The sequence below is a fragment of the Diaporthe amygdali genome (genome assembly GCF_026229845.1).
Source record: "Diaporthe amygdali strain CAA958 chromosome Unknown NODE_1_length_4327563_cov_65_473760, whole genome shotgun sequence".
NCBI classification, from domain to species: Eukaryota; Fungi; Ascomycota; class Sordariomycetes; order Diaporthales; family Diaporthaceae; genus Diaporthe; species Diaporthe amygdali.
The window spans coordinates 1,779,376-1,792,784 of record NW_026517021.1 but is presented as its reverse complement, the minus strand read 5'-3'; the positions used below and the strand labels follow the sequence as shown (position 1 = coordinate 1,792,784).

At 55.2% G+C, this 13,409-nt stretch overlaps 4 protein-coding genes across 4 annotated transcripts; 3 read left to right on the top strand and 1 right to left on the bottom strand.

The window, feature by feature from the left end:
- Positions 1-249: 249 nt before the first annotated feature.
- J7T55_006125 (uncharacterized protein) lies at positions 250-2,804 on the top strand (the record flags this gene model as incomplete). The annotated part of the gene is made up of 2 exons (XM_053140866.1): positions 250-638; positions 722-2,804. 2 exons carry the CDS (start codon positions 250-252, stop codon positions 2,802-2,804), a joined length of 2,472 nt encoding a protein of 823 aa, XP_053000893.1.
- Positions 2,805-5,133: 2,329 nt separating this feature from the next.
- On the top strand, positions 5,134-6,759 carry J7T55_006124 (f-box domain-containing protein; the record flags this gene model as incomplete). The annotated part of the gene is made up of 1 exon (XM_053140855.1): positions 5,134-6,759. The coding sequence occupies one exon, from the start codon at positions 5,134-5,136 to the stop codon at positions 6,757-6,759; it is 1,626 nt and encodes a 541-aa protein (XP_053000892.1).
- A 681-nt stretch (positions 6,760-7,440) lies between these two features.
- Positions 7,441-8,592, bottom strand: J7T55_006123 (uncharacterized protein; the record flags this gene model as incomplete). The annotated part of the gene is made up of 3 exons (XM_053140844.1): positions 7,441-7,715; positions 7,776-8,399; positions 8,496-8,592. 3 exons carry the CDS (start codon positions 8,590-8,592, stop codon positions 7,441-7,443), a joined length of 996 nt encoding a protein of 331 aa, XP_053000891.1.
- Positions 8,593-11,593: 3,001 nt separating this feature from the next.
- Positions 11,594-13,361, top strand: J7T55_006122 (caspase-like protein; the record flags this gene model as incomplete). The annotated part of the gene is made up of 5 exons (XM_053140833.1): positions 11,594-12,170; positions 12,248-12,856; positions 12,924-12,945; positions 13,008-13,109; positions 13,253-13,361. The coding sequence occupies 5 exons, from the start codon at positions 11,594-11,596 to the stop codon at positions 13,359-13,361; spliced, it is 1,419 nt and encodes a 472-aa protein (XP_053000890.1).
- Positions 13,362-13,409: the final 48 nt, after the last annotated feature.

Genomic DNA, 13,409 nt, shown 5'->3' with positions numbered 1-13,409 from the left:
TCTCACCACCGGCAGTCCCCGATCTGATGTTACCACCTGAACAACCTCCACCAGCAGCCACTCCATTCCTTGGTCCGAACCAAACTGAACCGAACTGATCTCTACTGACTTGAACCGGGCTGAACTGAACTGAACCCACACCAACTGAGACTGTTCCATCCGTCTCTTCCCCCAGCAAACGCCATATCGACGAACGAAAACCACCATACTAATTAAATGCATGTTGACACGGTACGAGCAAAGTACCGGATGGATGGCCCCATTATCGCAGCGACCACCGCTGCCCTCGCCGCCGCCACCCAGACCGCCTACATCGTCACCGACTTCTTGAAGGATGTGCCACCGGCCCACAGCGAGCTGGAATCCGTGCTGATCGAATTGTTTGACCTGCGCGGCTTTTTTGAGCGCCTCCAGCACCTGACGCCACCCGATGTGCTGTGTCACCCACTGATTGGGGTCACACGTGGTTGCACCGATGTTTGCGGCCGGATTGACTCTGTACTCACCGGGTGTGGAGATGGCCCACTCCGGAGCGGCCGTTGGGCTCTCACCGACGCCTCGGTAGACATCCGAAGATTCAGCAAGGCGTTGGGCTTTTGTCGTCAGACTGTGCAGTTTGCATTTGAAGCTATCTCTAGGTGAGTTATCCTTCTACCACCAAACGGCGTGTTTGAGTGGGTATGTGATGAGAGTGAAGGGCCATCTGCTGACCAGCTGAAAGGGACGTGAGTGAGCAAACTATTGCCGATATTGACTATGTGCGAAAGCACCTGACCCCAAACGGCTTGCGTGTTGCTCGTTTGGATGCCTTACTTGCTCATTGTCTCGACGAGGTTGAGAATTACGTTGCGGCAATGGAAACCTTACCAGCTGACACGCCGGAGACTCCGGTCGCCGTGGACCAACTCCCGCCAACGACACCATCAGTCCACACCATGATGACGTCCTTCAGGAGAAGGTTATCGGACTCATCGGAGCAGGGAGAAATGAGACCGTATTCCGCGACCAGCTCTGAGCTTCAGTCAATCTCCGAGGGTTCGGCCCACTCGCACCTTGGGGCCGCTCCGGAGGACGGCTTCTCAGACGCACCGGGCCCGGGACCACGAAGACTGAAGCCCTCACCCCTGCAGCTCACAGTGAAAAGTCTTTCACTCGGTGACGTTCGTCCTTCACCTGGTTACAGCCTCTTCCCATCCCCTCCACCGACGAAAAGCCTGCCACCTATACCACCACCTAAGTCACCGCACAGGCGTAACGGCTTGTCGACGTCAACAAATCGAGCGCCCAGTATCCCCGCCAAGTCAAGGTCTAGAGCTGCCTCCGAAACAACTCGCGAACTAAACCGCGACTCAAAGTTCTCATCCGTGAGTGAGGCAGCTTCGAAACGATACTCGACGGCTTCTTCATTCGCCAAGCCACCTGTCAGGTCGAGCTCCCATACGTATGAGCCGCCACTGGCCAGCCCGAAGCCAACGGTTTCCACTTTCTCCGAAGAACCGGGACTTGAGATTGTCCCAGTGAGGCGTTTGGAGCCCGGTGATAAGGACAGCTCCCACGGCGTTTACTCGATTGATACCTCTCCCACCTCCACCGTGTTGGCTAGTCGCCATGGCAAAACTCACGTCAACCTGTGGGATCTCACCTCCGGCTGTGAACTGATTACTACCATCAAGGTCTCCTCCAATGTACAGGCACAGCCACGCTCCCGCGACAATTTCATCCGCTCTCATGCCATACTTTCCGAGACCCTCAACCTGGTCGTCATCGCCTCGGGCTTCGGGCACACGCTCGAGATCCACAACTGGGCCAAGCGCAAGAAGGTGCAGACCATCAGCGACGCGTACAGGTGGGCGTACGCGAGGCAGGCACAGTCAGAGTGCTACCCGCTCGCCGCGTACCGCGAGGACAAGGACACGATTGACCTATTCCCATCGTCACCGCCAGCGTCCAAGAAGCCGTTCGGCAAGCCACGGTCCATCGAGCTGAGGAAGGCTGGCCTGCCACACCTGCCCAAGCTCCCGGAGCTGGCCTACTCGGCGACGGGACCACTCCTGGTCGCGGCGGCCGGCCCGCGCCCGCCCCGGCCAAACTGCCCCCCACCGGAGCATGCCGCCCTGCTGATGGCGTGGCGGCTCGATGACGACGCCGGGCTGGGCCACAGGCCGTATAAATTCCTGATGCCCAGCCGCAAGCAACACCCGGAGCTGGAGTACTCGCTGGCGCTGAGCCTGGTAACATACGGCAGCGTGGCAGTATCGGTGTGGATCCCGGCCAAGTTCAGGACAATCGGGCGGCCGGGCATGTGGCAGGTGGAGCCGGCCGTTATCACGGAAAGGGTGGTCCTGGTATGGGACTTCTCGACCGACAAGACGACGACCTACAAGATCCCTGACGCGCTCAACTGCGTCAGCCCGGACTGCCGCTTCGTGGCATACTGCGACCCGGGGACGCCGCAGAGGACGGGGGGCCTCGCGGTGCTGGACGCGATGAGCGGGCGGGAGCTGTGGCGGCTGGGTGGCAACAAGGCCGCCGGATGGGACGGGCGGTCTGTCTCGAGCAGGCGGAGCGGGCGCAGTTCGCAGAGAAGCGGGCGGTCGTCCGAGAGCGAGCCCGGCGGCGGCGGCGCAGCCGGGCTGGAGAAGCTCGGCGGGGACCTGGACAGGGTGACAGAGCTGGCGTTCTCGGGCGACGGCAGCAGACTGTTTGTTGGCGACGTTGATGGCGGCGTTGGGGTTTATGATATTAGGGAGGGCATGGGTATTGGGCGCGAAAAGTCTTTGCAGCAGGATACCCATTATTTTTAATTCTCCACGATGTGGAGTGCTGGCGTTGGAGGGAAATGGCGCATTGCACATGCTGTCGATGCTTATTGCCTGACGTTATGATAGTTAATGGCATCTTGGTGGGTCTCGCTCACTGGATTATTAAAGCGTCCTGTTCATTGAAACCTCACCTGGGTTCCACGACATGAAGTGCATGCTGCTTTTGCACGCCATAACCTGCGGCCGAGATGCAGAGGACCAGCCACAGTGTTCATTGGCGTATAAGAGATCTTCATGTAAATAAATACATGACAGTCTGTCCGTCATGCCTTGGCTATATGTCATTCCGCTGTATATCACACCATCCCCCGGGGAGGCGATAAGTAGATTCGAAGAGCTCCCTGCTATAGTGATATACTTAGCATAATATACAAAAAAGAAGTTAAAAGAAGATTTAAAAAAAAACAAGAAAAATAAATCGCAATTCAAGTTAAAAACATTCTCAACCCGATTTATAAAATCACAAAAATGATTATTTCAGCATCACGGGCGTTTGGTTTAGTGGTATAATGTTCGCTTCGCACTACCAGATATGCATGCGAAAGGTCGCCGGTTCGATTCCGGCATCGTCCACTGCATTTATTTTTGCATCTTCACTACTCCTTCTAGCTGAAATATACTTATTTTTACTTAAGAAATTAGGTGTGGTTGAAAGAGAATAATTTTTTAGCTTATTTAGCTTTATAACTATAGTTTATAAAAGTGTTAAAGATCTCTGTTTATACTTTATAACTTGAAAAGAGTTTTGAAAAGTATTATATAAACATAATTAATTATTCAACATGTTCATGGAAAGAGACATAAGACAAGACTCTTCCGAAGGTATTTGAGCCAGACCATATTATTTCTGTCCGTTTTTACAACATAGTCTCCCAGGTAAACAGCACTGGCTGTCCGATTATCTGTGGACTAGTTAGAAAGAATGACGTCCTTTGTCAGCAAACAATTCTAAGAAAGCGCCTTTCCAATAGTGAAATATTAAAATACTATTCGTCTACATCGCATTCGATGCCAGCTTTTTCTTCCGCTTACGCATTGATAGCATTCTTTACACCCTAACAAAGCAACATCCACGCAGGACTTAAAGCTTGAGTATAAAACGACTGGAGCAAGGTGGTACACAACGTTGGGATCTGTAGGCAACTGACGAATATGCTTTTTGGGCTACCTTGGGATTTGTTTTTTCAACTTTGAGTAGCAAAATATGACATGTGAACCTTTCATCAGAATGACAGACACGTGAAGGACCATATCTACCAAGCCCCTCAACATGCTATCGGATCTAGACGAGCTTCAACTAAAAGTTCACAATCAAACTGGTTCTATCAGCACCTTTCCACTGTTGTCCGATCTTCCGAATATCAGCTTCCCCCCCCCCCCCTTAACTGTGCAGTTGACGTTTCGGCTCCCGAAGGGGCTTTCGGAGAATCGCTGGAATTCTTTGTAATCGAAGTGGAAGCCTGAGGCTGGTGTAGCTTACAGACTCACAATTCGGAGGCGACACAAAGGCTTCTGACTACACTCATTTACCAGACAAACTTATCTCTTGTACCGAAAAGTTTCATCACCCATTTCTTGGGGACCTCGAGCGGCGATGACTTCCTCATGAAAGCGGTCTTTAGGTCACTGTGCTGGTTAGCAGCCAAGCTTCGTTGATTTCAGGGACAGCAGCTCCACGAAGAAGCAGTCTTGCACGCTTAAAAATATCAAGCTCAGGCTGTGGAAAACACGGCTGGTGTCTTTGACAGCTTTCACTAGACTGGGAGTCCACAGCTGCCAGGGACACTCCCAAACAATGGGCCACATGCAAGAACAATACTTTGAAGTGCCTTGGACGAATCGATCAGCTAGGAAAACTATGCAAACCGGTCAATGGGCGTGTCAGGGTGTAAGAACGTCAAGAAAACGTAGGTCCCTCGGCCACGGAGCTTCGATGGACGGCACGATGGGTTGCGCCTGCCCAATCTTCACAACTACTGAACCAATCAGATGATGGGATGAAACTCTGAATGGCATCAGGTTGTCCGTTTGGTGTCAGCCGTCTCTGCGTCCCTGGGACTTTTTAAACGAATTTCGACTGCTCACCAAACGAGCTCATCTCTCTTCTTCCCATACTCCACCGCTCTCGCAGGCAAATTGCAATTCGACCTCAACACTCAATCCGTCGACCTTCGCCTTGGGCACAGATCGGTTGCTCTGCATTCAATTAACGAGTGACCCAACTACCCTTCTGACCATTCATTCAATTTACTTGTCCTTCCGTCTCCACTTCGACGACTTCTGCGTCATCAAACCTGAAACACATTTCACAATGGGCGCCTCTAGGAAGAGATCTTCGTCCATGGACAGCAACCGCGCCGTGTGCGGCCGCCCCCACAAGTCCTGGACTGAGACCGAGCCCGAGCTCGAGCCCGAGTTGGGTTTTGAGGGCATGTCAACTCTCTTCGGAACGATCGCCTGTACCGTCAACCCTGCCAAGTCTTCGAGCAACAGTTCTGTCGTCTCTTCGGCTGGCAGTGACCGCGGCCGTAGCAAGAAGCCTCAACTAACCCCTAAGAACTCGGCAAGATGCTTCGATATGCAGCCTTCTTCTACTTGCAGCTCGACCGCCGCCACTACCGCGGGCAGCCTCGAAGAGAAGCTCGAGGTGACCTTCATGGATCTGCCGACCGAGATTCATCTCGACATCGTCGACATTTGTTTCGTGCTGGACGGCTGGGGTGACAACCACAGGTCGAATAAGGACAGAAAGTTTATTGGCGGTACCGTTCGGGAGTTGACTCTTGTCAATCGGTACTTTCGCAAGCTTACTGCGCCGTATCTCTTCAGGAGCATTTGCATCAACGACAACACCGAGGCTCTGTTCAGGGATGTTCTCAAGGAGAGTATCCAGGCCATGATGGTCAATCCAGACACGCAACAATGGCTGCACAAGATCCAGAAGTTCACTGTTTCCCTTACTCGAACGGCGCAGCCGAATCACCAGTACGTCGAGGAGGATGTCATCCTCATCCTTGACCTTATCCGGCCCAAGATCCAACGCTTTGTCATAGAGCAGCACAGCACACAGTGGCAGCTCCTTTGCCTCGTCGAGAATATTTGGCGCAAGTGGGCCCGAAATGGATTTCCGCACCGTATCTACAACACCAAGCAACTTGAGATCTATGCCCCTTTTGGACACAACTGGGACTTTCAGTTCCTTGCCAACCCCTACGTCAACGTTGAGCGCATGTGGCTCGACTACAACTGCGACCTCCTGGAGCCTAAGACCCTCAAGCTGTCTCGGCTCCCAAACCTGGAGTACCTCATGGTCCGCTCGTTCCCACTCAACTTTCTCGACGACGCGATCGACCTGGCCAATTTCCAAGGCTGGAGCGAGCACCCCGCAAACCCTAAGCTCGCCGCACTGGCCCGCACGCTACCGCAGCTGAAGCACCTCGCGATGTGCGGCCTGCTCAACGGACCGATCAAGAAGCTCGCGACGCGCCTCGCGCCCATGCGTTCTCTGGAGCAGCTCGACATCACCGATCAGCAGCCCGTCAGCGCACAGCAGATCATGGCGGCCAGGCGCGGCGTCCACTCTAACGACGCTATCGACTGGGCCATCACCCACAGCCGCCTGATGCGCATGCACGCCGCCAATACCGGCCGCGGCGATGCCGCAGCCACCTTCTTCAAAACTCTGCCCAAACTGAAGCGCATCTGCTTCGTCCGCGACCTGATCGGCACCGTGTTCCACGCCGTACGCGACGAGGAGACTGGAGAGCTCGAGCGCGTCGAGCCGCGGGAGACCATCACTGCCGAGCGGCGCTACCTCAAGTGGCAGAACCCCAAGGCATGGCTGTGCGGCTTCCCCAATGTCCTGGGATACAAGTTGTTTGACGAGAGAGACGGGTTCTGCGACACCATCGCGTCCGATGCCACGTTCTGGCTGTAAGGGACGTCTGGTCTTGGGCTTTACGGGAACGGAGCTGGGATGGATCGAGGCATTTGGAGAACAGAAAGAACTCTCTAGGTACTGTTTGACGAGAAGGGCTGCTTTTAATATGGTACGATCAAACCCTGGTATTAATTGAGGTTGAGTGTGGTTATTTGTGGCTAGTGGTCATGAACTTGAGCTGGATATCCCGAGCTGCGCCTTGATAGGGGCGGGTTTTTCAAAAAGAACCTGAGTAGTTGAATTGTGCCCGGGTAGGCAGCTCAATGAAGACTCGGATACCACGTATGCGCTTTCCTCTGAAGTAGAATGTGAAATGAGCATGATATAGGAGGTGAGTGGCGAGAAGGTTATGGGAAGTATCGCCGCATATTAGAACACATATCACGAGGCTGGATGTCATCTAGAGGCTACAGAGAGAGCTTCGTGGAGTGGCACATGTTTGCATGCTTAGGCTTTTTCATGTTTCTTTTGTTTCAATGTTGTGACGTCGAGCACAAAGTCCTGTCTATCCTTGTCTGCTGCGAGAGCATGCCATAGTGGTACCTGTTGAGGTCCACAGAATCCCGCATCCGCCGTCCCAAGCGTCAAAGCAGGTTTCCTCAACGAGTAAAGCCCATTACTTCAGGCTGACACAACGTGTCAGTGCAAGATACCAAAAGTCCATCTGAATAGACGTGCTTAGTCCTCGTAAGTCTCCTCGTACTCCTCCTCGTACTCCTCCCGGGCTTCCTGTGCCTCCTCCCAGTCGCTGTGGTCTCCAGACTCGTGGGCTTCGGCGAGCTTGTCCTCGTACTCGGCACGGGCTTCCTGCACGTCCTCGCGGTCGCTGGAGGAGACACTGTCTCCATCGGCGTCAGTAGGGGGCAGGACTGCAGGGGGCTGGTCTCCGTAGCCGCCCTGGTCGTAGCTCTGCGCTGGAGGTGCGGCAGCGCGGTGCTCGTCATCGCTATCATCTGTTGTTCAGGTGTTAGTACCAGGCATGAAAAAAAGTAATGTGGTGGTCGGTCACATACCAAGCGCGTCTGCAATCAGCGCGCCACCAATGGCTCCGACGGCCAGACCACCCGCAGCACCGAGCATCATGTTCCTTGTGCTGTTGTCCTTCTCCTTCTTCTGCTGCTCAGAGTAGCCCTCCTGGCCGTGATATTCCGAGCCATAGGGAGCACCGGGGGGAGCGCCGTAGCCTTGGGGAGGAGGAGAGGTGTATCCCTGAGGGGGAGGAGCGCCATAGCCACCGGGCTGGCCACCGTAGCCAGGGTCTACGCTGCGGGAACCGGAATGGTCGCCATATGCGGGCTGGGGAGGAATATAGATGGGAGCATCCCACACGGAGCGGCCGCTCGTCTCGGCAAAGTACCACCGCTGGTGCTGTTCAGAGTAGACTGGAATCCACTGGAGGGGCACCGGGGGGCGGTCGGAAGAGTAGCTGCTGGTTGCAGGAGGCGCAGGAGGACGCTCGCCATAAGGAGATGGGCTACCGTACTGCTGGGGTGGTGGCTGATATGGAGGCTGCTGTCCGTAACCCTGAGGCGGCTGTCCGTACTGTGGCTGGCCGTAGGGCTGTTGCTGTCCACCATAGGGGCTGTGGGAGGGAGGAGGGTACTGGCTGCCACCGTACTGGCCCTGAGGAGGGTAGCCTGTAGCGTATTTGGTCAGCTTCGAGTCAGGAGGAGCCTGGGAGGACAGCACATAGTGGGCGTGTTAATGGCGGGGAGCGGGGAGCTTGAACTGACCTTGGCCAGGATATTGCTGGCTTTGATCAACTGCACGATCCTTGTCCTTGGTAGTCAGGCCCTCGAATTCAGAGGTCAACTTCTTGAAAAAAGACATGATATGTTATGTTGGGTGTGTCGTGGTTTGGTTGGTGGGGTTAGGTGATGCTGATGTGGGGGTTTGGGGGAGAGCTTGAGCTGGAGCTGTGTAAGACGAGACGTGGTCAGTAAGTACAGCAGCAACAGCAACAGTAACAGCGAGAGCTTCAGTCTGGGACGACAGTCGCTTTTAAAGCAGGACAGCTTCGCAGTGATAGGCTGGCGCGTATAAAACAAAGTGCATGGACCACGCTATTGGGGAGGCCTCAAGGTGTCAGAGTAGACGGTGTGTCACTCGCTGGTGGTGATTGCTTGCTCTTTCGTGGCCGTGACAGTACTGCCCTTGCTGGACGGAAGTCTACGTACAGTACCAGTACGCGATAGTCATGGCATCCGAGGGTGAGGGAAATACATGTGCGGGGCCAGATCGCAATCTCGAGACTGGATGGGGCCGCGGGTGGGTGGTGAATGAGCTGTTTGTGCAGGTGCCAAGAGCCACTGTGGGCGGTAGAAATGACGAGAAACGGCCTGCAATTCACACACTGGGCTCTGTTCACCGTTGAGTCTTGACGTGCCCAGATGGCCAGATGTGGCCCGTTGACGACAGGTGCGAGAGTTGCAGCTCTGGGCAAAGCGAGGCGCCTGCAGACAAACAGACGAAGCAGCCGCCCGAGAGCCAGTGGCCTGCAAGCTCAAGCTGCATGCTGCACACTGCCACACTGCGGCCACTGTGCAGTCACAGCACCCAAGCATGTGCATGCATTTCAGTCAATGAAGAATGTTGTAACTCTGCGCCCCAAAACCACCCCCAGAGATCGATATCAGACAGAATCAGAAACATGCAGGGGCAGCGCAGCACAATGCACAGGCCGCAGCTTGCGACAACCTGAAGCGCTTCCAAGGCTCAAGGTGGCTCATCAGCTCATCAACATCTCCTGCTGCCGTTCGGAATACCGGGCAATGCACGCACCGTCGTCTGAACGGGGAAAGTCAAGAGAAGAAAAGGGAAGGGAAAGGAAGCACAGTGTTGATCGTAATCCACGGACTTCGGGGACAAGAGAGAGCACACACTTACGTTGTACACAGCCTCAATCGGAAATAACGAAGGGACGGACGAACGGACTTGGATCGCAGCTGCTCTACAAGTATTACACGCACATGGCGCTGCCAAATGCACGTACACAAGAGGAGCTCCACGATAGCAAAGTCGAGTCCCAAAAGAGTAAAACACATGACGAACTCAACACACCCTCATCGTCGCACCACATCTCTCCCTCCTAGACAATAAACCATATACTCCACCCAGAAAGGAGTCTTGCACTACAAGACAGCAACAGCAATGATTATCATCAGAGCCTGGTTTATCCCTATATGAAATCAGCATACGGTATTGCCCTCTAGAAAGACAATATCCCGATCAAGGACTCGGTCCATCAACGATACACCTGCCTCTTGGCCCACCATCCTCTGCGCTGCGCCATGGCGGCCGAACATATTTCCCTCGAGGACTTTCTCGAGGGCCCCGACAACATGTGGGATCCACATCCGAACCTTGGTATTGAAATAAAATGAAATGCTGAGGGTTTCACGACAGTGCTCGCAAGGTGCAATCTCCTCCACCAGTCTATACCCCTATGGAGCAAGGTTGCCCGATACCCTACACCCCGATCGAGCCGATGAGCATCCGTCGTGATGCTCCATAGGCTGGAGGATACATGCAGGAGCAACCACTTCCGCCACAGGTAGATAGAACCTCAGGCGCAGAACAGAGCAGACACACGCCACGAGGCCAGAAGACTGACGGCTGTGTGCAGATGACCATCCCTTCACCAACAGAACAGCACCAGCAGGCACAAATCAGGACGCGGTAGGTGGCCGATCCCACTTGGCGATCTAAGCCACAGGAAAAGAAAACTGATCAAGCATGCAGATACGCAGAGCGGGATTGCGTCGCCAGATGGTCCAGCAGTATTTTGGCTTGCCTGGCCCGTTGCTCTTCCTGATGGAATTTAATCGAGACGGCATCGCTGGTGAGCGAAGAGAAGAGAAGAGAAGAAGCCATGGTAGAAAGATGCCCGATGTCTGGGGGTGATAGTCGAGAACTGAGGAAGATTGCCACCTAAGTACAGTAGTTCCTGCAGTAGACAAGTTGGAAAAGAGTAGTCCCGCACATTGGATTGGTGCAATCTCTGTGTGCTGTCCTTCTTGGACGACATGCCGTTGGTGTTGAGGGTCACCGTGCCGTGCCAGGAGGGGCCATCGTGACGGTCTCGGGTCAGCATTCCTGACGGTGAGCCGCTCGGCGACGAAAGGGATGAAGTCGTCTGTCTGTCTACCTCTAAATCCAGCCAGTCGTAGGGCCCCAATCCATTAGCCGCGTCTCGGCGAATTCGGGCTACGAACACCTATAATGCATGGCCTAAACATCCAGACCAGCCAGACCAGCCGGACACCGTCCGCGGGTGGATGGACACTACCGTGATGGACTGATGGATCAGCGTTATCCCAGGTTGGGCCCCCCAGGGGGCCACTGGTGGGCCAGGCCGGCCCCAGGCGGGGGAGACCCTGAATCACAAGCGAGGCCCAACCACCCAAGACCACCCGCACATGCGACCCCTCCTGTGCCCCTCAGGCCCCCGAGCCCCTCATTCGTGCCTCACACCCCAAGCTGACAGCTGACGGCAGCCCCTCGAACCAGCCTAGCGCAAGTGGGCTCAGCAGCAACAGCACCAACACTCAGCCCTCCGCGCCGAAACGTCAGCTCTTCTTTCAAGACATCCCGCAACCAAACCTAATCAGCCCAATCAACCTTGCGTGCAACCTTGGACTACTAACCACCCTCTTTCCGTGCTCTTTCGACTCTCCTTAGTCTCCGACCACGCCGCCTCTCCTTCATCACCCAATCAACCGGCCATACCAAGCGACGCCGACCTCACGATACCCGGGTAGTCCACAACCGAGCATCGACACTCATCCTGTTCGTACCCTTCCCACCCCTCCCACTACCAACCACCTTATACATGGCGTACCCAGGCCAAGGCTACGGTCCGGGCGGCGGCGGCTGGCACCCTCAAGGACCTCCTCAGCATCAAGGCTATGGCTATAACCAAGGACCCCCTCAGCAGCAAGGCTATGGCTATAACCAAGGACCACCGCAGCACCACTATCCTCCCCAGCAAGGCTACGGGTACCCTCAACAGCAGCAGTACCATGCACCACAGCAATACCAGCAAGGAGGCGGTTACGGCCAAAGAGGGAACGCACCACCTCCACCGCAAGGAGCGCAGCAGTTCGGCCATGGCGCGCCACAGGGCTACACATTCCAGTACAGTGCCTGTACCGGACGGCGCAAGGCGCTGCTGATCGGCATCAACTACTTTGGCACAAACGCGGAGCTCAAGGGCTGCATCAACGACACGAGGAACGTCTCGAGCTTCTTGATGGAGCGTTATGGATACAAGCGCGAGGACATGGTGATCTTGACGGACGACCAGGCCAACCCGGTATTGCAGCCCACTAAGCAGAACATCTTGCGCGCGATGAACTGGCTGGTCAACAATGCGCAGCCCAACGATTCACTGTTCTTGCACTACTCTGGTACGTGATGGAGCATGTTCCACCCGGAGATCATTGGGGAAGGGGGGATAGGGCTAGTGCTGACGATGATATCACAGGACACGGAGGACAGACAAAGGACCTCGACGGCGACGAAGGGGACGGATTCGATGAGGTCATCTACCCGGTTGACTTCAAACAACGAGGCCATATCGTCGATGACGAGGTTCACGCAATTGTCGTCAAGCCCCTGTCGCCCGGTGTGCGTCTGACGGCCATTTTCGACTCCTGCCACTCGGGCTCGATGATGGACCTGCCCTACATTTACTCCACCAAGGGCGTCCTGAAGGAGCCCAACCTGGCCAAGGAAGCCGGCCAGGGGCTGCTTTCGGCCGTCATGTCCTACGCGCGAGGTGACCTCGGCGGCGTGGCAAGCTCGTTCATGAGCTTCGCCAAGTCCGCGATGACCGGCGACAAGGCGCACGAGAAGACGATTCGGACCAAGACGAGCCCTGCGGATGTCATCCTGTGGAGTGGAAGCAAGGACGACCAGACCAGCGCCGACGCGACCATTGCGTCGCAGGCCACTGGCGCCATGTCCTGGGCGTTCATCACTGCGATCAAGCAGAACCCCAACCAGACGTACCTCGAGCTGCTGAACAGTGTCCGTGATGTCCTGGAGACCAAGTACACGCAGAAGCCACAGCTCAGCTGCAGCCACCCTCTAGGTGAGTCCACCACCCGTTTAGACACGCGTATTCATGCTGTATTTGCCTCTAACGAACCACCTGACAGATGTCAACCTGCGATTTATCATGTGAGCGGGCTGGGGTGCCGCGATTGGGAAAACACTGGCAACGTGACGTGTACTTCTTCCAGGGGGTTGGGCCGGGTGCTTTCGCTCCGCATGTATCTAACAGCTGCTTTGGAAAACGGAAAAGGGCTGGGCTCATTCACACAAAACAACTGGAATTTTGACGGGTATGAGTTAATGAATGTATTGAATAGACGATACTGTCTAATGGCAACCGATGGTCTGGACTGCTATTGTGACCCTGCTGTGCCTCCACTTCCTGTCCAGCCATCTCCTTGCATTGCCCCCCTGACTGATCCAAATTCCCGAGACCTCGTCTACACCCGTGGGGCGGCTCGGCCTCCTCGTCGACCAGCATCTCCTCAGCCGGCATCATCATCATGCGGACCATCATGGCGACGACTAGTAAGATCTACTAGCTGGCGAGCTGCCTGCCAGCCTGCTTGCGACGGACGTGCTGCCTGACG